Consider the following 22,762-nt stretch of genomic DNA (forward strand, 5'->3'; position numbering starts at 1 on the left):
GAAATGTTGAACTTACATCTCGCCGTATGAATTGTCAAGGGTGACCGGTGCAGAATCGCCTTGAAGTGGGGAACCATCTGGATGAGGATCGGCAAACTGAACCTTTCTGCCTCTACCAGTCACCAACAATTTGGTATCAGTAGGTCACAACATCATAGATCGTGAAGGTGGACCCACTCAGGATGATTGTACTGCATCATAGCCATCTGTTGAGGATCTCCCACAGTGCTCATGTTCCACCAATAAGACGGGTCCCAGTATGCTTGATCAGGATAATACCCTTCCATACCTTGCATTTGACTCCCATCATAACCCATGCCATAAGGATACGGGTAGCCCCAACACTGAGCTTGAGAGTATTCCTGACTGTCTGCCGGATCAAGTTTTTCCATAGCAGGCGATTTTGCCTTATTTGGAGTTCCGTTCGTCTGGGGTTGGGTTTCGGTCTGCTGCTTTTGATTAAGTTGCTGTCGCTGTTTGACTTGTCTAACTTTTGGGACATCCTCAATCATCTGGATTTGCATGGCTTGTTGTTGCATAGCTTGAACTTGTTGTTGCCTCAACATCCGATCGGCGATATCGTTTCTGTGATGTTTCTCCTCATACGCATCGGAATGAGCTATGCCTTCCACGTTTCCAGGTCTAGCTACCTCTCTCGTCTGTGGAACCCATTCTCTTGTTCCGTGGTCCTCTGCACCTTCTCCCATTCCACCTTCTCGTTCGGCTTTTCTAGCTTTCCAATCCTCGTATTCCCTCCTTGCCTTCTCAGCCAGCTTGTGATCGTACTTGATTTGGGACTGGGCTGGAGAAGATTGAGATCCACCGAGGTTGGCGGAAGCGCTTGCTGGAGAGAATAAAGGTAAAGACATCAAGGGATCAGGCTGGTTACGAATCATGGAGTCGGAGGCTCTAGTAGGATGAAGTCTCGGACGAATACCGATGTGGATCGATGTTACACCTGTAGGTGCTGCTCGGATAGGTACTCGCGGAGTTGCAGGTGGATAGGCTGATTAGGTGAGTTAGCCCACAAATAGAATAAGCACCGACAAGCACTTACCCACGTCTCTTCCTATATCCCTTCTTACCCTGTCCTCAGCTTCCCTCGCAGGATCTCTTGCATTTTCCCACATTCCGGATCGTTCCCATTCTATATCTTTTAGCCTTTGCTCTTCTCGTTCTTTCGCTGTTGGACCATGTCTTGTAGGTTTCACTGCAGGTGCTGCAGGCCGTATGTTTAGATTCCTCGTATCTTTGATCAACTCAGATTCCCATTCTTCAGCTAGAGTGATTTCTGTTCTCGCTGGTGAAGGTGGATTAATACCTGTGGCATCGGGCCTTCTTTGTGCAGCAGAGCGAGGTCTTGACTGGGTTTGAGCTTGAGCTGTTCGAGTTTGTGATGATTGAGGCGATCGATTTGCCTGTCTCTGTGCAGCGGTAGGAGTAACGGAATGAACGGGAGAGATATCGATGGGTTGAGTGGATCTCAGATTTGCCGCGACTGGAGTGACTGGAATACTTCTACCCGTGGATGCTGTACTTGCTCTCGAAGATGATCTAGTTCCGTTCGGAGACTCAGATCTACTCAGTTGACTTTGAGAGGACATCGATGGCGCTGTTCGTCCTGTCTCCGAGGAGTTTTGCTGAACTACCTTTCGAGCAGCGTTGTTCGTCGCTTCTTGTACAAGTGAGTTTCGCGAGACTGTGTGACGCAAGTGAGGCTGGGAAGGTCTCTTTTGAATAGGTGAGCTGGGTGCAGAAGACACCGGAGTGGAAGCGAGGGTTGAACGGAGTCGTGGGCGTAATGGAGAGTCGGTCAATCCTAGCATCGATTGGGACAAGGATAGGCTTGACATTGTTGATGGATATGTATCAGAGCTTGTTGTCGATATGAAACTGTCTCTGTGAGTCATATCTGCGAGAATATTTCCCAGCAGCTATGCAGATGAGGAAACATGCATTTCATAGAGGTATCCGAAGACTGGTCATGTTGTTGATATCAAACGCGAGTGCTCATTGTTAGTCCACTTTAAAAAAATAGTAGAATATCATTCAACCGAGAACTACTCGTATTAGTGGATTAAACTGTTTGTATGCACAGCTCGTCTCTAAATCACCATAGGGATACCTTTGTAAATGGTCTTTGCGAAAAGGTCAATGAACCTGTCAAACATTGACCTGAGATGAATGATTAGATATACTATGACAGTGATTCGGTCCATCTGACAAATACAGGACCGTCATCATGATTTTGGCTCGTACTATTAATTACGAACCTACTATCCTGTTCTGTCAACTTCGCTTTCTCGGGCAAGACTTAATTCCGGACCATCGGTATCTGTCGGCAATTTGTTGTTCGGGTTTCGGTCAATATAATTAACCGTGTTCTACCGCTCTTTAAACCCTGAGATTACTAATATTTCGATACCAACTCTCACATCGGTCCGATCTTCCTATCTTTTTCATACTGAAATGCTCCAAAATCCTCGCAAGAGGCTCTGTTTGAGCTCTGCCTGGCCGATGAAGGTGCGGACCGCAAATAGAACAATTCAGGGGTTGGAGGATGGGGCAGGATAGATTAAAACTCTCCCCCCATCGCACTCTCCGCTTCCCCTTTGAGCCCAATTGTGGGAGATTGAGGGGTTTCCGAGATCGAATTGAGCCCTTCAAAGAAGGCGTTGAGTAAATGTGAGAAAATCTCTCTCTGATGGCGTAGTCGGCACTCCCTATCAACGGCCCGGAGCGGCGCGAAGGTCTAAATTTCTTGGTAAGATGCCTTCCTCACTAGATCACCGATATAATTTCATAAGGTATATAAATAGGAATGATTCAGAGGAAAATTACCAAAAAATTCACAGTACCTGAGCACATTCATCTCTTACTGAGATATTCCATCGATTAAACCACTCATCATGAGTAACGAACAATTCAGACAAGAAATCGATAAAGGCGAGACCATTCAACTTGAAGAAGCTGGAGCCATTGAAGAGCCTATCAAACCTGGAGTCAGGCTATCTGCCGATCATGCAGATATCTACCATGAGGCTCTCGAAAGATACCCGGATGATTCTCATATCAATCCAGATGATGAGAAAAGACTCAAACGAAAGCTTGATAGACGGATTATTCCATTGCTAGGTATCTGCTACTTTTTCTACGTGAGTGAAAATCTCTTCATCAAGGCAAGGGGTAGGATTGACGAGTGTATTTTGTTTGCAGTATGTCGATAAAACAACTTTATCTTACGCTGCGATCTTCGGTATCAAGAAGGACTTAAACCTTGGGAAGCAAGACTATTCTTGGTTATCTTCCATTTTCTACTTCGGTTGGCTGGCTTGGGCTATTCCTTCGAATCTGATCATGCAAAGATCTCCTCCTGCATACTATCTTGGGGCCAACATCTTCTTTTGGGGTGTCTTCTTGATGTGAGTTTCGATAATATGACTGCAAATTTTAGGCGATAACCTTATTCACTATTTCCTGTAGGGCTCAAGCTGCCTCTAAGAATTTCGCTGCTATCGCTGCATTGCGAGTGATTTCAGGTGCTGCGGAAGCCATTGCCGATCCCGCGTGAGTAAATTAACTCGTGATCTATAAATCCATCAATAGGCTGATCAAAACATCGCTATAGCTTCATGTTGATTACTTCAATGTATTATACTCGAGCCGAACAACCATCCCGAATCTCTTGCTGGTACGCTTTTAACGGTGTCGGTGTCGCTGGAGGTGGCCTTATTGGATATGGTATTGGTAACATCAAGGGTGCACTAGCTTCATGGAGATACGAATTCCTCATTGTTGGTGCAGCTTGTTCAGCTTGGGCAATCTGTCTTTTATTATTCTTGCCAAATTCTCCTGCCACTTTCAAAGGGTTCACTCACGATGAGAAACTGTGAGTTGCATGTTTTGGCATCGCCGAAAAGATTCAGTCCCAGCTGATATATTTCAACTCAACAGACTTATGATTGCCAGAATGAGAAAGAATCAAACCGGTATCGAAAATAGAAAAATCAAGTGGGGTCAAGTCAGAGAAGCTTTCACAGATTACAAAACTTATATGTTCTGTTTCCTTGGTTTGATCGGTAACATTCCCAACGGTGGTATCAGTAATTTCTCCACACTAGTGAGTATCGTGTCAGAATCATGTCCGATTGATCTCGCTGACAATTGTGGGACTACATTTAGGTAATTCAAGGCTTAGGATTCAATACTCTTCACACTGCTCTTTTAGGTATTCCTCAAGGTGCCTTAGTGGTCATATGGATTGGTGCAGGTGCCTTGATCAATGAAAGACTTCCAAAAAACAGTCGAACACTCGTTTGCGCTTTATTCATGTTACCTACAATTTCCGGAGCATTGGGTTTCCTCCTCGCTCCTAAAGACGCTTATGTTGGGCGATTGATCTGCTTGTAAGTTCAAATACTCTTGACCCACTAAATCTCTTTACTGACAGTCCGGGATGAATTTCAGCTACCTTACTGGATCTTATCAATGTTCATTCGTCTTATCACTTTCATTAATTACTTCAAACTCTGGAGGTCAATCGAAGAAAATGTTAGTTAGCGCTATGATTTGGTTTGGTGCATGTGTAGGAAATATTGTTGGACCTTTCTTTTTCAGATCTGAACAAGCACCAAAATATTCTCTTGGTATTGGTGCTATTTTAGTTTGTAACATTTTGGAATTTTTATTGTTTTTCGCTTTCAGATTCGCTTTCATGTATGAAAACAAGAAGAAGAAGATTGCTTTAGAACATTCAGGAGAAGTTTACGATGCTAATGCTACTGCCTTTTCGGATATGACGGATAAGGAGAATCCTCATTTCGAATATGTCTACTAAAGACGGGCAGTAAAAATCAAGTGGTCAATGTTAAGGGCTATAAGGTAATACTAGTATGTAGACTTATGTAGGAATCTCAGTTATCATGCAATCGCGATTCCAATCGCAAGACGAGGCTCTACTGAACAGGTTCTCGTAAGGGAATTGCAATTTAAGCTTTTAGAATCCCCAAATCGTCGGCCTGCCTTGATGCATATTGATTGAGCCACACCTAGCTCAAGTCTACAAAGCAGACGGGATGCAGTGCTTACTGTTCTTACAGCCGTATATGAACAAGCCTACAAAAAAAAAGCGTCATTCCGCAATTATCAAGGAGGGGGTCAAGGAAGGGCCTCTCATTGCGAAAATCATCCCAAATCACGGCGCTATGGTAGATCCAAATAACTCATCATGATCGTCATAAATGTACATGGGGGGTAAAAAATGTCAAAGTCATCTAAGTTTGCGGGAAAGTATATCTTAAAACCCTTGGGCTTGTTTCTTGTCTTCCAGATGAAGAATCCTTCCGAGTTTGCGTCGATGAATTCCCGAGAACAATTGAATAGATTTGCGCGGCATACCGCATTGTAAGAATAGATTGACTGTATTTTGAGCTCCGGACTCAGAAACTATAAAAGATAATATACAACTTGATAACTAACATGAACAACCTGAAGCTTGAGGAACCTCTTGTGGCGTGGCTGATACGTCAATCTCTACAATCGCTCAACAAGCGATCAGCAAAACTGTCTCCGCTCCCCGCTCATACTTTTGAGCGACATCGTGGATGGGCAACTACACGTGCAACTCGTGGCACGAAAGGAATGCCTTACTCACTTGTATTAGCCGTCTCCTTTGCCTCAGAATTTCCGCCTGGTAAAGCCATTGCTATCTTCTTGAACAATGCTTTGACATTATATCCAGCTTTTGCCGATGTTTCAATGGACATAACACCTAGTTCTTTCGCCCTTGAATCTAATTCTTCTGGTGTCACCTGGCTATATAGGTGTCAACATAATTGAGCATTCACTTCCTCCTCGGGTAGTGTAAAGGTATTTGGTACGTTATGAGGATAACACTAACCGCTTGTCATTCAAATCCGTCTTGTTTCCCACCAATACTATTATGACATCTTGACCTCGCTCATTTCTGACATCATCTACCCATTTGGTTGTATTTAAGAAGGAAGTTCGGTCTAACAGATGACATGTTTAGCTGTTTACGTATTACACTGATACGCCCATTCACTGACTGGTTATATCGTATACAATCACTGCTACTGACGAATCTCGAATATACGACGGGATAAGCGACCTAAATCGTTCTTGTCTGAATGATAGATAATGAGCGTAGCTTCGTGTATTGATTGAGCTCGGTGACTCACCCTGCTGTATCCCATAACTGTAATCTCACCGTTCTGTCTTCCAGATACATTGTTTTCGACAGGAAATCGATACCTGACCGATGTCTCGCATATCAGCTAAAAAATTAATGATATGACTTATGACTTTGATCGCACTAACCTATCGTTGCTTGGTAGGTGTTATCGAAAGTATCGTACATCTATATTGATAGCTTTCGTGAGCTTGGCTTCACTCATGACAAGTTTCGAAGCAGCTCACGAATCTCGTAATCAAACTTGTCTTTCCTACTGATTGTTCACCCAAGAATACGAGTTTGAATTTCCTCAGCGGCGTACTTGCCGAGGAGAAATCGCCAGCCGAGGAAGGTGTTTGAGGATTAGACATGATGGTTGGGGTCTTTATGATTTGTGAGTATAGTCTGTATTGTTCAAATACGAGCGAAGTTAGAGATCAGAATTTGCAGTGATTGAATGAAGCTGTATCGATGTATGTATGTGTATGTGTTGTGTCTTATGGCAACATATAAGTTAGAATGGTGCGATATGAACCATGAGATCTGGTAATTATGTTATTGCTATCGTGGACAAACGTTACCCGTTGATACCTAGAATCCCCTGCGCGTGAGCCTCTGTCGATGAATTAGGCCAACCATACTGTTACACCAAGGTGACAGATAGGCATGCACTAAACATAGAAGGCCACGTGCGGTCGCTTCGTCAAGCACGACGCGCTGAGCCATGACGAGGTGGTAGCAAGTGCAGCAAGACATCAGCATATTTATGTATAGTCGATATAAGTGAGGGCTTCAACTATCAGACTTACGCGTAGGTAGTACCATTTCAATATGTCGCAGGGAGGCTACGCTGTAGTTGACGTAGACGATGAGGTTAGCTTATCAACCAGAAGGACCGTGTGTGAAGCTGACATTGTACTTCTAGATCAATGAACAAGGCAATGGTCTAGAATTCAAGAGTAAGTAAAATGACCGAATTAAGAATGAATTCACATATACTGATGAATAAATTGTAGCTTTTTTACCAACAAATGGGCATACACCTCGAGCAACTTCACCTTCTCCACCAGAAGTTCCTCATAGTTTCTTCAATTTAGCTTATTATCAAACTTATTTCGATGTAGATACAAATACAGTTTTGAAAAGAGTTGGAATGGCTATGATACCTCGATCTGGTTTCATTGTCGAAAATTGTGATGGCCAAATAGACCTTTATGGTAAGTTGGTACTCTAATCAGACTGAGTTGATGGGAATGATAACTTAATCTTTCAATTTAATTTGATTTAGGTCCATTTTGGACTTTAACAACTTTAATTTTAGTTTTATATATAACATCAACTTTAATTTCTTCTATAACTCAATATTTAGTTTCTTCTCATGCCAATTCAAATTTACCATTATTATCTACAGCAGTTTCAGTTATATACTTTTATGGATTAGGTTTACCTGCTTTACTTTGGGGAGCAACTAAATGGTTAGGTGTAGGTGAATGGGGTGTAGCTGAAGCTTTAGGTTTATATGGTTATTCAATGGGAATTTATATACCTATAAGTCTATTATGTTTAATACCTATTGGAATATTAAGATGGGTTTTGGTCTTTGGAGGAGCAGCTAGTTCAGGATATTTCTTGTGAGTATGCAGTCTTCATCATATTATTCCGGGTTGGGTGTTATGCTAATACTGTTATTGCCATTTCTTACAGAGTACAAAATATTTACCCTGTTCTTGCATCGGTGAGCTGAAAGGTGTCGATCTACTTGATATTCAAAGCTCACCTCAAATCGATTTACCTTGTAGGCCGATAACAAGATGACTAGATTACTCATCATCGCCGTTATAGCTTTACATGGCGGAATGGCATTAGCTATAAAAGTGTTGTTCTTCTCGTAAGTAATCTACACTGTACATCCATTGAATGTTGTAGCTAATACTTGAATTCAGTAATTCGTCAATAGGTCCAGATCCGATCACAGATCCAATGTTATAGAAAGATGCATAATGCGCGTGAAAGATGTTATGTATACATATTTTACAAATGTTTTATCTAAAAGACCATCTAAAATGGGACATGCTGCATTTCACCCGCCGCCAAAATATCATCATCAAAATTCGTATCGTCATCAAATGAATCACCCTCAGCTAATTCTTGCTCGTTCTGAGCTTCTAAATCGTTTTGATCTCTTTTTCGAACATCATCGAAGAATGAATCGCCCATCTGATTTAACTGATCTTCTTCATCGTCAAATGACCCTGGCATACTTATTTGTGATTTCCCATCATCATCATCTAAATCCATCTCATTCAACTCGTCAGGCGTCATAGATGCCGCAAAAAGTGGACTTGACGGTCTAGAAGATGGTTCGCTGGTAGGTAATAAAGGTTGTTTGGAACCCCTTCTACCTATACCAGTGATTTTCCCTAATACACTCAGACGACCCGAAGTGTCTGATCGAGCCGATAAAGCAGGTGAAGGAGGTGATAGGTCAGGTAAGGGTATATCAGGGATGGAGTCTCGCCAATAAGTGAAATCGGTGAATTCAGGCTTATTTTTTGTACTGACTGGAGGAAATACCTCATTCACCAAATCATTCTATTCCATTCCCGAGTCAACAAAAGATTCACACGGTTTGAGCTTGACTCACCAATTGTATGTAACTCCCTTTATGCCCCGCAGCCGAAAGCAACTCCGTCTTGACGACACCCGTAGAATCGATCGTGTAGATCTTAGCAGCAGGTATACTGACACTTCGATAACTCATAGCATCCGTTATTCGATTTCCAAATCCAGCAAAGAACGCTTCTTTAGCTTGTTCCCCGAATAACCGTTGGATATCCCTCAAACAAGCCATCTTAAATAGCTCAGGTTTCCGCATGATTACCTCACTAAGTGGATCAGTCAGCATACATTGCACCCTGAATTATCATTGAAGATCACCTACCGATGCAGACTCGCCATGAGTCGATCTGGACTCATTATGACAGGACCTTCCGGTAATCGATAATCACCTTGCGATATTGTTTTAAGATACTGCCTTGTAGCATCCGCTTGACCAATTGCTCGAGATGTTAGATACAGCATTTTATAGCCATTATTGCCGATGTCTGTATATAGTTTGGCGATACCTAGGTGCGTCCAATCTCGCCCAATTGCGGCGAATACATGGCCCAATGCATCAGACCTGCCCATTTGTCAGCTACCAAGGGCGCAGCAAACGACTGGCACTCACTTGGTAATCGTACCATCAATATCCGAGATCACCACCTGATCCGTTTCCTCCCACAGGAATACACGAGATGTACATGTCGCTAGACCAGAGAACGAGGATGTTACCGAAAATTGGATTGTATTGGGACCAGGTTTCAATTGTAACGATTTCTGCGGTTCGTTAGCACGATGCCGGGATCTTATAACTCACCAATTGATCGGATGATAATCGCAAGGTTTTTGCGTACTGCTTGCCGTCAGGAGTTTCGACAGGCTCATTTGTAGCCTGATCCGTCGTAGGTTGTATGGCTAGTGGCTCGATCACTGGAGTAGTATTCGACCGCGAAGGTGGAGCTATGCTATTCGAAGCGCTACTTTGACCACGTCTCCACCATCTAGACCAGCCATACCCTGAAGATGGTCTGCTTGGCGGTTGATTCGGTACTCCCATGTCGGAAAGTGATGGTAAAGATGGACTGGATGGTGGTAGGAGAGTACGTCGGTAGATGGAAAGGGCATACAATAATCTGTAATCGGTTGGCCAGGTGCGATATCTAATCCCGTTAGCCAATATTTCAACAAAGTGGACTTACATTGAGTTGTATCTGACAACCAAGCGTGGATCATCCACCACTGCCGGATCTTCAATGAATTTCTGGAATGTTATTCTATTCCTATCAAATGCCGCCTCATCGTGCTGCAGTATGTCAGCCTAGCTTTTGAGGAGGCAGTGACACAGCTTACATCTGCCATGGTTTCATTCAAAGATAGCTCAAATCTGTGAGACCTCTCGTGTACATCTAATACGAACATATATGGGTTCTCTTCAACATTCTTCAATCTTCCAATCAGAGCCGAGGAATCACCTTCACGAAGTGTTCCAGACCGTGTGTGGTTCATGTCAGGAGCTTGCCTTCTGTTCCAAGCCCCCTGCATTTCCATAGCAGCCCTAGTGGGTGATCTTGACATTTCTGTATGGTCTTGAGGTGGTTCTGAATGGCCTCGATCAAACCTTCTGGGTATCGATTGAGGTGAAATATGTACGTTGGCCAAAGCGCCAGGAAGATCAGGCTCAGAAGCTAATTCGGGTGCAGGTGAAGGAAGTGGGGCATCATCAAGATCGTTCAGCGGAACTTCACTATCGGTCACTCGTGATGCAGGTAAGGCTGGTCTTGAGGTACCTGGGTGTTGAGCAGCTGCAAGTAGATCCTGTATGAATGCTTCAGTTTGTGGATCGCTATCTTCCGGTGATGGTGATCCTGGATTATCCCCTTTCCCACTATGATAACCTGCCATATCTAATACCACATCTTTTCCGTACAGAACAGCCGGACCTTCACCTTGCCCGGGTTTCACTTTTGGTAGAAGATCTTCGGTGGTTGAAGCGCTGTCACCTGCTTCTAAAGCTTCGTGACTTGACAACCTATGATTTTTCTCTGGTAATTGCGTTGATTCTCCATCATCAGTCACAAGTGGGTTGGGTTCCTTATTTGTAGTGGAAACCACCGGTTCTTGTGATTTCTTAGCTTTCGCTTCATCATTAAGTGGTTTCTCTGCCGGATCCTCTTCGTGTGTAGCGCCGGATTTGCTTCCCCTACGAGAGGAGAGTAGGGGGATGGATGGCAAAAAAGATGAGGCTGTATCCACTATTGATGATCGCTTACTTGATATCGACGATCGCTTGCTGTTCACGCCGTTTGCGTCAGGTATTGAAGACGATCCAGCATTGAGATCAAGAAAGTCTACTTCGGCTAATGGGGATTCATGAGGTACTTGTCTCTCGGTTTCACCGAAAGGTTCTTGCGTTAGGAAACGGTGATGATCTGTTTCGGAAGGAGAAATCTCGTTGACATCATGACTTGATGGAAGATCGGTCTATCTTCGTCAGCTTAAATTGGCGGTGATATAGACTTACATGAGTAGGCATGACAACTGGACTAGTCAATAAATCCTCTGGAACCTGTTCATCTGTTTCCACTACAAAGAAAGCTTCTCCCGTTTCTCCAACTTTCATAACGAACGGAGCTACATGAGGTGCAGGTAGATTATTTGGCAGTCGAATGGTGACTGTCTTTTCCGCTGCTCGAAGTACTTGTAATTTACCGAAGCGTACATGAAATGGAGAAGAGGATAAGGTAACTCCTCCTTCAGAATCTACATGACGAACTACTATTACGTCGATCGCACCAGACAATGTTGCCGGGTTGATTCCAGAGTCTACCAATATCAGCAAGCGAATTCTTTTCGAGAAACTTACAATAGTTGTAGGCCTTTGAAAGATATTGCATAGTCGATTGATCCTGATTAAGGCTATCTCCACAAGGCTAATAAACCGAGGAGTTGGCCACCGCGCAGCAGCTAATTTGTTTTATGAAAAGCACGAGGTCTAGCCGCCAGCGGGTGTATGAACAATCCAGTCTATCAAGTTGGGAGGAACAAGTCGAGCGAGCAAGCAAAGAGAGAACAGTCTATAATGATCCGTGTATACTGAATATGAAGCGACAACTCAAGGACGGCATTTCATGGGGAAGATTATTATGATATCGTTCTTGTCCAGCGCGGCGACGTCAGTGATTAACGTTACCGACAAGATAAAAACATTATGCACGTGGCGTACTCATCCTCAGCCCGGAGTTCAAGCATAAATTCAATTCAGAATGACCATTCCTGCACCGTAATTGTAATCAATATGCATGATGAGAGCAATGCGATGTGAATGGTCATTGAAAGTACATATAATGCTAAATCAACAAGAGGTTTTATGTGACCTCTGATTATACGTAGAATAAAGGGTAGAGAGGATATACTTTATGACGATAAAGGGGAAATACAAATGTTCTTAGAACAATATGTTCATGATTCTCTGATATTTAGATTCGACTTTGAACCTCTCGTTATCAAGAGCTTCAAGCTCATCGAGTTCTCTTCGACCGGTAGTGAAATCAATATCTTCGAGAGCTACGACCTTGGTTCGTTTGACAATCTTCCATCCACCCCAACAGATGGCGAAGAGGAGTAGGGCTATATGATATCAAAATTTTAATCAGTTCCCGCATGAAAATGATGCAACCTAAAGGCAATGACTTACAAACATAGGCAACGAAGAAGTTAGAAACATCCCAATTGCCCTTTAGGAAGACGGGGAAACCGTTAAACTGTAAGAGAAAACGATATTAGCTTCAGCCCATAAAACTGGCTGAACCCAACTGCTACAATACTTACGAGCATGACAAGCGTGAGGAAAACGAAACCGTACCACGACAAGTAGGGCTGTAAAGGTGCACGGTAAGGGAAACCTTCACGAGTCAAGCCTTGTTTCTTTAGACCATAATAGAATCGAAGGTAGGAAAGTAAGATACCCCTGATGAATACTGTCAGAATGACTAAAGTAAGATTTATATGTGATTGATGAACTCACCACCAGGTGATAACACCAGTTACAGCTGAAATATTGTAAAGCCAATTGAAAGCAGTAACAGCACTTTCTCCACCGGTGTTCAAGTAAGCCAAAAGACCGAATAAACCAGTAATTACAACACTCCAAATTGGTAATCCTTGCTTTGTGCATTTTCTGAAAACTCTTGGTAATTGCCTTTCGAGAGCTAAAGCGTAGAAAGTTCTACTAGCCGCGTACAAATCCGAATTACCAGCTGACCAAGCAGCGACAAGAATGACAGCGTTGACAACTGAGGGTAAACCTTTAATACCGGCGTTCTTGATAGCAATGACGAAAGGTGAAGCAGCGGCGTTTCCAGATCCATTAAGAAGGTCAGGTTCAGTGTAAGGAACCAAGACTGAGATAACAAAGATACCTGCAATGTAGAAGAAGACTAATCGGAAGAAAACTCTCTTGATAGCTTTTGGAACTGTCTTTCTTGGATTTTCAGCTTCACCGAGGGTTGTAGCGATAATTTCAGTACCAAGGAAAGAGAAAGCGGCTTGAATAAAAACGTTCCAGAATGCTAAGAATTGTCCCCATCTTCCACCAATCACATCATCTCCACCATTGATTGAAATGTAATTGAAAGGTCCAGGATTTCTCCAATATCTAAAACCGATAGCGTCATGGTTTGGACCACCTCCGCACATCAAGATGATACCGAGTAAGATCAATCCGACAATGGTGACCACCTTAATAGCTGAGAACCAAAATTCGGTTTCACCGTACACTCTAGCTCCGAACATGTTGACTGTCCAAATCAGAACGAGACAAACGGTGATGTACACGGCTGCGTTGGTGGTAGCGTCCCAATATGAGATTACGATAGCAGCGGCAACGATTTCGACGGGAATGGTGATGGCGTAGGAATACCAATAGTTTATACCAGTAGCGAAACCAAGAGCAGGATCGACGAAACGAGCGGCATCTAAGAACACGTTGCGCTGAATGAGCTCAAAGAAGGGCGGCAGACAAATAAAGCTGAACTCACAATGAGTGAAAGCACCGGCTACAGGGAACAATGCGGCCATTTCACCTAAAGCCACCATCATGGAGTATCTATATTGGATGAAAAATAAGCTATTGTATGATGTAGTTGTAGGCGAATTGAGCTCACACAATAGAAGACATGAAGATGTATCCTAACCAAAGACCAACGGGTCCACCTGTTGATAGGGCTGAACCAGATCCAACGAAAAGACCAGTACCAATAGCTCCTCCTAGAGCAATCATAGCCATATGTCTTTGTTTAAGTGTTCGATGCATCGTTCCATCTTGCAAATTAGCCGCTGATGTATCGATGGAAAAATCAGTTTCAATTAATATGAGAAGTTGAGATTCGACTTACCTGGTCCATCAACTTTTTGATTCTCTCCACTATACCCAGCTTTCTCACCTCTGTCCCCATTGATATCCGTCACGAAAGCATCTGGGTGAGTTTCCATTTTCTTAGGTATTGTGTTCAACTCATAACTGGTCGAAGGATCTGTGATCTCTGACGATTCTTTTCCTGACATTTTGTCAAAGATGAAATGGTGATTAATCGGTTATTGATTAACCAGGAAAAGTGGTTCTCAAAATTTCTTCTTTTCCAACTACAATGTTTGTAATGAATTGTCGACGCCTTCTTTTGAACGACTGGTTTCTTCACTCTATTATTCACTCAAATACGGTTTGAGATATACAAGTATATAAGCTATAATCAAGATATTTTCGATTTATACCGGATTTTCTTGTTTAATTACGAATTTTCAATGGTCGCGTGGTTGAATAAAAAAAGTTAAGCGAGGTTGAGACTATTTCGATTGGTTCTAACACCTATCCAGCTAAAGGTCTCGTGATCTTTATGAGCTTAAATAGAGTTACAGGAAATCCTCTTGAGCAAAGTGGGTTAGTAACGCAACTACTATTGCTATGGGATATATTTGGGCGTTTATTTGAAGCGATAACTAGTAATCAAACAGAAAAGCTCATTCATAAAGATGGGGGAATTAATGATATCACATCTACTATATATTGCTTAAAATTTATGAGAACGTGACATCACTTGTACTGTTATTATTGGTAAGAGATAACAAAACGTCGAAATATGCTCCACATGACTTTGCTTTTCCTTTAGACTCAAACAAAAATTACCTTTTTATCTCCACTCATTCCTTTTAAGAGACAGATAAGAAAACAATTGCAGATCTATCCAATTAAAAAGATACCTACTCGTATCGAATAAGAGCGCTTCTTATCAAGCTTTCCTCGCTAAGCATAAAACTTTGTATACTTCATGTGGTCATGCTCCGGCCGCATCTGAATGAAAAATCATCCTTCACTCTTATGATATGAAGCTATAAAAGGTTTCTATAAAAAGAATAAAATCAGGTACAAATGATTTCAGCACCATGCGATCCGATACCGTATATACCGAATTAAATTTGTAGATCCCCTTTCTCTCTCCCGTTCCGCTTAGACCACATAATGATGTTCCCGCTTAACACGGACTCAAGGTTTTACATGGAGCATGTGATGATGTAATTGCGCACGTGGCCGATTTCATCCTCCACACTTCGACAAGCTTACTTTCAGCAAGGGTAGATCAGATGATCCCGCATTAGATATTCATTTATCAGCTCTATCCGCGATGAAATTGAGCAAAGTAACAAATCTTATCGGTATTGCCGTCTTGGCATGAGAATTATATGACCAGCAACATAAGACATAAGAATCACCTGACGATTAGATAAACGCGTCTTCCTAAACGCTGGCCCGGGCATCCGGACAGGACAGTACATTGGGGATGCGGCAACGGCTATTTGCATCACATAGTGCGTCTTACAAAATTGAGAACTTTGGATCTAATTGTTGAGCTTGTGTTCTCAAATTATTGTCCCTCAATTCTGGAGGTAATTGTCCTTCAGTTGTATGACTAGCTATACTTTGCCAATTAACCCAAATCATCGATCCATTCGGACTTTGACCGTTCGAGCCACTTTCGCCAGCTGGTGAGCCAGATCCCAAATGCGATCCAAGTTGCGCCGGTAACTCTGCCTGGACGACATGCTGAAGTGCGGAAGGTGTGGCGGCCGCATAAACCGCTGAATCATACGCTCTCCTCATTTCCGGGTGAGCAATTTGCCATGCAGGAGGTTGACCAGGTAGCTTGGGTACACGACCCATATCACCTTCTGGAGGCAAGGGATGTCCGAGAGCCTCTTCTTCGATATGCGACATGACCATTTCTACCATGATCAGGTGTCGTGCACCCATTGCGAATCGATTTGCGAGAGCTCCAAAAGCCATCCTACAAAGAGTGTCAACGGAATTCTTCAGCCCAAATTGAGCTCATCCATCATCAACTCACTTAAAGACAACTATTTCGGAACGGAAAACATATGCAGCACCCTGATCGCCCGTTTCAAGAGCGCGTTGGTAGAACAGCAGCAGAGTTCTGCATGCGGTGAAGAAATAGACTGAGCAGGCCGTTAATGATATCTCCTGGCAGTCATGGTCACATGCATCACTCACATGAACAGATTGGCATGACCATATACGATATGTCAGCATTGCTGCTAACGACCAGATAGACGATGTTCAAGACAGCTCTAGCCTCCATGAGCAAGCGTTGAGCTGAAGGACAAGAAACATCACTAATGTCGGCGAAGGGCTCGTGGAGGAAAATACTAGCAATTCGAGGGATGAGATGGGCGGCCTACACGGATCGCTCAGTCAGGTCGACTCGCACACAGATCATCACTCACTATCAGATCTGCATCAACCCCCTTGGCGTGGCCTTGTAGATACTGGATAGGATCTCGCAAGGATGGCGGGAAATTCAGACTGCTCGAGTATTAGCGTTCTAATGATACTCCGGAGAGAGAGCAGGAATGTATATAACATACTTGAAAGCAGCTATATCCATATCAATCTTCTTGAATTCAGGCATTTGTCTGGCTAAAAGTCGGTCCGCTGAGTCCATTCCGCGGCATTGTCGAATAAAACGACAGGATCGTGAGAGCAGTATCATTCCTATTCTTATCAGCAATATACACCGAAATGTGACGCTCACCTTTCATCATCATATTGAATCCATCGGCAACAGGATGACTGCGGCGATATTAGCATTTATTAGCGGAACACAACGATCAGGGTGATCATACCTAGTGAAGAGATCTGGCGAATGGTAATATTGAGGGTTTTCAGGCATTTTATCCTATTTCATTCGTCAACAAGGTTGGGCAGCTGTAACCATGACACAGGACTTACGAGTTTCTCGAAATCGGTTCTATGACAAGGCATCCTTGTCGTCTGCAAAGCCGACATACTTAGCTTGAAAGCAATAAGACGCTACTTCAGGCCAGCTCACCATCTCGTTCACGGGCAGTGTATTGGGCCAGCCAGAAGAAGCAGCCGAAATACAATCGTTCGCAACGATATAATACATGACAGCTCGACGTTCTTCTCTTTCAGCGTCTGTTTTGGGGGGTCCAAGCATAGATTGCCGCAAAGCTGGCATACCGAAGTGATCCGGCCGATGATCAAGTAAGCCTAAACATATTGCAAGTCTGCCCGCACCACCTATCATAACCCAACCTTCGATCCATTTTGCGCTTGATTGTCCCCAGTGACACAGCACAATCTGTACACATAGATCAGCGATCAAGTTTCCGATGCAATGAGGGACAGTACATACCATACACTGAAGCATATCAAAAAGACCTCGTCCGCTAACATGCTCAAATTTCAACGCAGCCATAGCGTACCTCGCATTCCGCTCGGAAAAGCATGTTTCATCAACAGGATCATCATAGGGTAGACCCTTGCCATTCGCACGTTTGGCATCCAAATTGGTCTTATCCACAGCATCTCGAACCGGTCTACATTTTACGGCAGCGGTATATCGAGCGGCAGCAGCGCAGATAGCATGAAGTAGTGAAACATGTGGGTAATCGGAATGAGTGGGTGGGAGGGCTAATCTTGCCAAAAAGGTTTGCCGATGTATGACTCGAGGAACTGATGGGACCATGTTGAAGAAAGTCTCTACCAGATGCTCGAGCATTGAGGGTGTAGGTAATTTAGGTGGCCAACCAGGAAACAAAATATCAAGAAAAGGACCGCTAAATCTCCCTGCCTCGGCATCGATATCGTTGACATCGGTAACTTGGGTGGATCTTCGAGCTGGCTGTTCGGTTTGAGCCGCTGTGGTTGGCAAGCTATTTTGAGAAGCAGAAAAGGGTATATTGGTTGATAAGTCGAAAGGTGTAGTAGTGATATTTGGCGGATTATATGGTGCGCTCAAGAAGTCCCCTGGGAAAGTGTTTGGCGTAGGTCCTGCCCAAGAGCTTGTCTCGACTTGCTGAGGACGCAGGGATTGTTCAGCTGGAGCTGAAGTGTAATCGATACCACTTGAACGGTTGAACGCACTTGAAGCACTCAAAGCTTGTTGCAATTCCGCTGTAACAGTACCAGTAAGTTCATTTCTGATGTTATTGATCGGTTTTACTCACCGACTTTGTCTTCCAATTTCTTGATGATATCCTTCGGATCTTCCTCTGCTGAATTACCTTTCCGCTTTGTCCCTTTATGCAAGTCTAGCGGACTGGAGCTGCTAGCCTGCTTCGGATATCGATCGTGTGTCTGTCCCATATGAGAAAGATCATCATCTATATCCTCTGCATCTTCGTCATAAAAACACTGTACGCCTTTAGCGTCTCTTTCTACATCCGGTTGAGTTCTAGCTAAAAAATGATAACTTCTTACGCATGACGAGCAATGTGGTTTACCTGCATCGCATTTGATTCGCCTTCTTCTACATGGTAGGCAAGCTGCATTTCGTTTGAGTTGAGGCAATGTTCGATTAAGTTTCCTTTGCTTTGCTTTAGGAGGCTCGGTTGATTTTGGGTCAGTGTGATTACTTGTACTTGAGTGGACAGGTGAATTCCCTTCAAAGTCTGAATTTGCAGGTGCCATATTTGGCGAAGGACAAGGTTATATTCCAAGTTTCCTTTATTTCAAGATGAAGCTTGAACTCAATTAGAAGTCTCCATTGGATATGACTAAGTATGGTGTTGTCTTGTAAGCGGTTTCTGAAGGCTGTATTAGGATTTGAAACGAAAGGAGAGGGAACAATCTGATCTTGTATGAAAGGGGTGTGCACGATAAATCGAGTCGGGGGAGAGCAATATTCGGTTCAGCGTGATCTCGATTGCATCGGTCGGCAATGCATAGAGTAAAGAAGAAAAGATAAAGGAACTCAATCAATAATCATTGCTGTGTGTTTCTGTAAATGGAGATCCGTGCCCTGCTCATTTTGTGTATTTGTTGATGATTAATGGTCATCAACTGGGATCGCATCAATCCGGTACCCCGAGCTGATCATCAATTACATTCAATACAAAGATGTGCTAATCTCTCAAAGGTGCATATTTGCCTCCGCTAATTCCCATTACAAATTCACTCGCCCTCCACATGAAAGTTCGATCGACTTTGAGGAATAACCGAAACAGAATAAAATGTCTCAAGAACGATAAAAGATATTAAACAATTATATAACAAACGGTCAAAGCATCTATCAAAATTATCATATTTCATAATGGCTTCTGTCGTTCGATCATTTCGCCCAATAATCTCTCAGCAAAGAGGATTTCTCACCCCCAAAATTACTCCCATTTCTCACTCATTGATTGCTGGACCTTCTGTCAATTCCTCACGATATTCAAGTGAACTCAATAAAAGGTCATATACTTCTACGAAAGTTATTAGAGCAACTGTACAAGATGGGCCCCCCTTAACACATACAAATAGTGAGTCAATCTCTTCGACCTTTAATCATTGCCGTACATACTCATGAGGTTACATTTTAACAGGAGCCGAAGTTACCCTTCGACGATTTTGGAAAACAGTACATATTAAAGAAAATGAATCTGGTGAATATCAAATAACTTTAGATCATAGAGCATTAAAAACTCCAGGAGGATCTAAATTAATAATACCAACAGAAAGAAGGTTAATAGCTTTATTAATTGCCAATGAATGGGAAAATCAAGATGAAGTTTTAAAACAACATGCTTTACCTGTGGTATGTATATTTTTTTCTCACTTACATATTAAGAAGTTTTTGTTATACTGAAAAAGGAGGTATTTATATAGACATCACTTGTATCTAGAGCTATTGATGGTTTAGGAGAAGGTGAAATTAGAATAGGTGTTATAAATCAATTAATGAAATATCTAGATACAGATACTATTTTGTAAGTTTTCATTTTCATTTTCAATTTTCGTTTTTTCATTATCGAAAATTGAAAAATATTCTAATTTATGGAAAATCAAAATATATATATATAAATATATATATATATATATATAGATTTAAAAATGATACACCTTCATCTCTTGTTAGAATGCAAAATGAACATTGGGATCCACTTTATAAATGGCTTGAAAATGAATATAATGTTAAACTTAATTCTGCTAAAGGATTTTCACCACCAAAACAAAGTGAACAAGTTAAAAATAAATTAAAAATTCTTTTAGAAGGAATGGATGGATGGGAATTATCAGCATTTGAAAGAGCTGCATATGCTTCAAAATCTTTTATTATTGCTCTTGCTTTATGTAAAGGAAAATTAACTGCAAATCAAGCTGCAGATGCAAGTCATGTAGAAGTAAGAAGTCAAATTGAAAAATGGGGAGAAGTTGAAGATAGTAAGTTTTTTTCCTACTTTAATTCGCATGGTCAATTGCCTTTTGACTGATTTCGATATTATCCTTACAGCACATGATGTAGATTATCAAGATATTAGACGTTCATTAGGAAGTGTAGCCTGTTTATTGATAAAAGCATAGATGCAACACATAAAATGCATATGATTATTGCAATACATCATTTATCTCTATACTTGGTCCGTTGGTTGTCTCCAGTCTGACCGCAGTTATTGAAGAACCTATGAGAGACGTTAGCGCGAGATTTAAATATCAAAAGTGAATGGACTTGCCCTTTTTCTTTTTCTTGGCGGCAGCAGTGACAGCATCATCGGTTGTTCCTGCTGACTGATTATCACGAACCGTTTGAATGAATGATCGAATGTTGTTTTCAACCGAGGGTATCTCGAAATCCATCTAAGTGGAAAAAGTTAGCCTTGGTCTGATCCAAAACATTACCATTTTAGCTCACTCTAGCAACGGCTACACGTTGAAATTTCGTTAGAAATATGTGCATTCTCGTGAACTCAACAAATAGAAGTGGACTTACGAATCCTGACTAAACCCTCTTTATCAGCTCTATATTCCATTCTTCCAGCTGCATCTCTAATTTTATCCGCTAATTCTTGACCTTCACCTACTAATCCTCTTTTAGCAACTGGCATAAGTCCCTTTGGACCTAAATATCTTGCCAAATTTCGGGTTACTTGAGGCATCATACCAGGAGTAGCTAAACATCTAGTTGGTGATATTTTACCAGATAAAACAGATTCAAATAATTCTTCTCCACCTACATAAGCTGCTCCTGCTGCTTTTGCTAGATTTGAAGAAGGTGAATTTGGTTCGGCAAATACTAGAATGGTTTCTGATGATCTACGTGGATCTAAAGGTAAATGAAAATGACCTCTTATAGGTAAAGATGATTTAGTAGATTTGGTTGATAGTGTAAGTGAGTATGATGATGTTGGATTAGCAATTTCGAGAGCCTATATTTAAGAATATCAGCTGAATTAGAATTTCAGCATGTTATAGAGGCAAAACTTACTCTGAGCACTCGAGTAGCTTCTGACGCAGTCATAGCATCAGGGTTAACTACCTTCTTTTTCTTCTTTGGCAACGATTTTTGACTTCGTATAGAGGAAGAAGCGGAGGATGAAAAAGGTGCGGTAGGGACTGGGGAGGATACTCGAGTGACGGAGACTGGACGCTAATCAGATAACGATTGGTCAGTATTAGTCCCGGGATTAGATTTGTATCACTGACAGAAGCTTGAGAAAGAGCTCTTCCAGCTTGACCACGAATCGCAGATACACTAGGACCAATCATACTGTTCGATTCACTGATATCCGTATTTGGCTGATGGGTTCTATCAATAGAGGTATTTTTGTCTTTTCGGAATTCAGTGGTTGTAGTCTTCTTCTGAGTAGATTTTGGAACTGGTGTGAATCTTTTATATCTATTTTCTCTGGCACGAGCTTGTTCTTCTTTCTGCTTCTTTTGAAATTTGATATACCTCTTTTCAAGATGTCTGAAAAGTTTGGCTTGTTGGATAAAATATTCCTCGTATGGATTCGTTTCTACCTCTTTTTTATGCTTGGACTTTGATGTCTTGCGATCCTTCGTCTGAGTATATTTGGACGAGCTATCTATATGGGAATTTGGGCCAAATGAGCTAGGTTTCGGAGACGATTTCGAAAAGATTGTTGAATAATTGGTTGTCCTTGAAAGTTGACTTGAACAATCAGAAGATGTCGAAGAGAGATGATGTGGCATTGTTAAAGGTGAAAGTGAATTAGTGATATGACTCATAAAGTAAAGTGTATTTTTTGGCGAGATTTCAGGGGTCTGTGTATATCTTGGTGTTTATTCCACGTGTTTTCTATCATAAATCCGCCGGCATTTACAATAATTTATAATTATATGCTATCTCAAGCCAATTAGAAAAGGTACCAACTGCAGAAAAAGCGAAAAATGATTAATTGGAGGAAAGGGTAACGTAGTAACATAATAATATTTCCATTGGGGGACAAAATCCACTTCACTCTCTTATATACATCCATCATTCATCCTTTGTATATCTTACATATATCTATATACACTTTATAACAGCCCAACAAAAGAGTGAGTTACAATCTGTTATTTCAGTGTAGAGCCACTTTGTCGAGATTGAGTGGAGCGAGGTCGAATGATCGTTCCTTTGAACATGATTTATGACGTCTGAAACCGTTCGCACG

The 22,762-nt window shown here is 42.1% G+C and overlaps 9 protein-coding genes across 9 annotated transcripts; 3 read left to right on the plus strand and 6 right to left on the minus strand.

The window, feature by feature from the left end:
* Window positions 1-12: 12 nt before the first annotated feature.
* I206_106652 (uncharacterized protein) lies at window positions 13-1,910 on the minus strand (the record flags this gene model as incomplete). The annotated part of the gene is made up of 3 exons (XM_070203372.1): window positions 13-112; window positions 178-1,006; window positions 1,058-1,910. 3 exons carry the CDS (start codon window positions 1,908-1,910, stop codon window positions 13-15), a joined length of 1,782 nt encoding a protein of 593 aa, XP_070059473.1.
* A 999-nt stretch (window positions 1,911-2,909) lies between these two features.
* On the plus strand, window positions 2,910-4,837 carry I206_106653 (uncharacterized protein; the record flags this gene model as incomplete). Its single annotated transcript, XM_019159150.1, has 7 exons — window positions 2,910-3,155; window positions 3,217-3,422; window positions 3,484-3,567; window positions 3,629-3,889; window positions 3,955-4,120; window positions 4,183-4,406; window positions 4,468-4,837. The coding sequence occupies 7 exons, from the start codon at window positions 2,910-2,912 to the stop codon at window positions 4,835-4,837; spliced, it is 1,557 nt and encodes a 518-aa protein (XP_019007822.1).
* Window positions 4,838-5,473: 636 nt separating this feature from the next.
* On the minus strand, window positions 5,474-6,564 carry I206_106654 (uncharacterized protein; the record flags this gene model as incomplete). The annotated part of the gene is made up of 7 exons (XM_019159149.2): window positions 5,474-5,532; window positions 5,654-5,814; window positions 5,900-6,011; window positions 6,069-6,145; window positions 6,201-6,273; window positions 6,340-6,379; window positions 6,439-6,564. 7 exons carry the CDS (start codon window positions 6,562-6,564, stop codon window positions 5,474-5,476), a joined length of 648 nt encoding a protein of 215 aa, XP_019007821.2.
* Window positions 6,565-7,024: 460 nt separating this feature from the next.
* I206_106655 (uncharacterized protein) lies at window positions 7,025-8,182 on the plus strand (the record flags this gene model as incomplete). Its single annotated transcript, XM_019159148.1, has 7 exons — window positions 7,025-7,066; window positions 7,119-7,152; window positions 7,210-7,410; window positions 7,482-7,824; window positions 7,898-7,928; window positions 7,993-8,081; window positions 8,137-8,182. The coding sequence occupies 7 exons, from the start codon at window positions 7,025-7,027 to the stop codon at window positions 8,180-8,182; spliced, it is 786 nt and encodes a 261-aa protein (XP_019007820.1).
* Window positions 8,183-8,251: 69 nt separating this feature from the next.
* Window positions 8,252-11,688, minus strand: I206_106656 (uncharacterized protein; the record flags this gene model as incomplete). The annotated part of the gene is made up of 9 exons (XM_070203373.1): window positions 8,252-8,785; window positions 8,838-9,078; window positions 9,135-9,374; window positions 9,423-9,599; window positions 9,649-9,927; window positions 9,994-10,097; window positions 10,145-11,275; window positions 11,334-11,554; window positions 11,658-11,688. 9 exons carry the CDS (start codon window positions 11,686-11,688, stop codon window positions 8,252-8,254), a joined length of 2,958 nt encoding a protein of 985 aa, XP_070059474.1.
* A 551-nt stretch (window positions 11,689-12,239) lies between these two features.
* Window positions 12,240-14,356, minus strand: I206_106657 (uncharacterized protein; the record flags this gene model as incomplete). Its single annotated transcript, XM_019159146.1, has 7 exons — window positions 12,240-12,421; window positions 12,489-12,555; window positions 12,623-12,761; window positions 12,819-13,767; window positions 13,831-13,898; window positions 13,957-14,128; window positions 14,188-14,356. 7 exons carry the CDS (start codon window positions 14,354-14,356, stop codon window positions 12,240-12,242), a joined length of 1,746 nt encoding a protein of 581 aa, XP_019007818.1.
* Window positions 14,357-15,662: 1,306 nt separating this feature from the next.
* I206_106658 (uncharacterized protein) lies at window positions 15,663-18,797 on the minus strand (the record flags this gene model as incomplete). The annotated part of the gene is made up of 11 exons (XM_070203374.1): window positions 15,663-16,131; window positions 16,192-16,300; window positions 16,356-16,539; window positions 16,589-16,667; window positions 16,730-16,796; window positions 16,897-16,934; window positions 16,988-17,040; window positions 17,094-17,135; window positions 17,194-17,466; window positions 17,521-18,281; window positions 18,335-18,797. The coding sequence occupies 11 exons, from the start codon at window positions 18,795-18,797 to the stop codon at window positions 15,663-15,665; spliced, it is 2,538 nt and encodes an 845-aa protein (XP_070059475.1).
* Window positions 18,798-19,419: 622 nt separating this feature from the next.
* On the plus strand, window positions 19,420-20,672 carry I206_106659 (uncharacterized protein; the record flags this gene model as incomplete). The annotated part of the gene is made up of 5 exons (XM_019159144.1): window positions 19,420-19,630; window positions 19,694-19,905; window positions 19,977-20,077; window positions 20,194-20,531; window positions 20,602-20,672. The coding sequence occupies 5 exons, from the start codon at window positions 19,420-19,422 to the stop codon at window positions 20,670-20,672; spliced, it is 933 nt and encodes a 310-aa protein (XP_019007816.1).
* Window positions 20,673-20,696: 24 nt separating this feature from the next.
* Window positions 20,697-22,301, minus strand: I206_106660 (mitochondrial 54S ribosomal uL1m domain-containing protein; the record flags this gene model as incomplete). The annotated part of the gene is made up of 6 exons (XM_019159143.2): window positions 20,697-20,770; window positions 20,822-20,945; window positions 21,001-21,011; window positions 21,079-21,514; window positions 21,574-21,735; window positions 21,792-22,301. The coding sequence occupies 6 exons, from the start codon at window positions 22,299-22,301 to the stop codon at window positions 20,697-20,699; spliced, it is 1,317 nt and encodes a 438-aa protein (XP_019007815.2).
* Between the last annotated feature and the right edge of the window lie 461 nt (window positions 22,302-22,762).

This window comes from Kwoniella pini, chromosome 9 (assembly GCF_000512605.2).
Source record: "Kwoniella pini CBS 10737 chromosome 9, complete sequence".
Lineage (NCBI taxonomy): Eukaryota > Fungi > Basidiomycota > Tremellomycetes > Tremellales > Cryptococcaceae > Kwoniella > Kwoniella pini.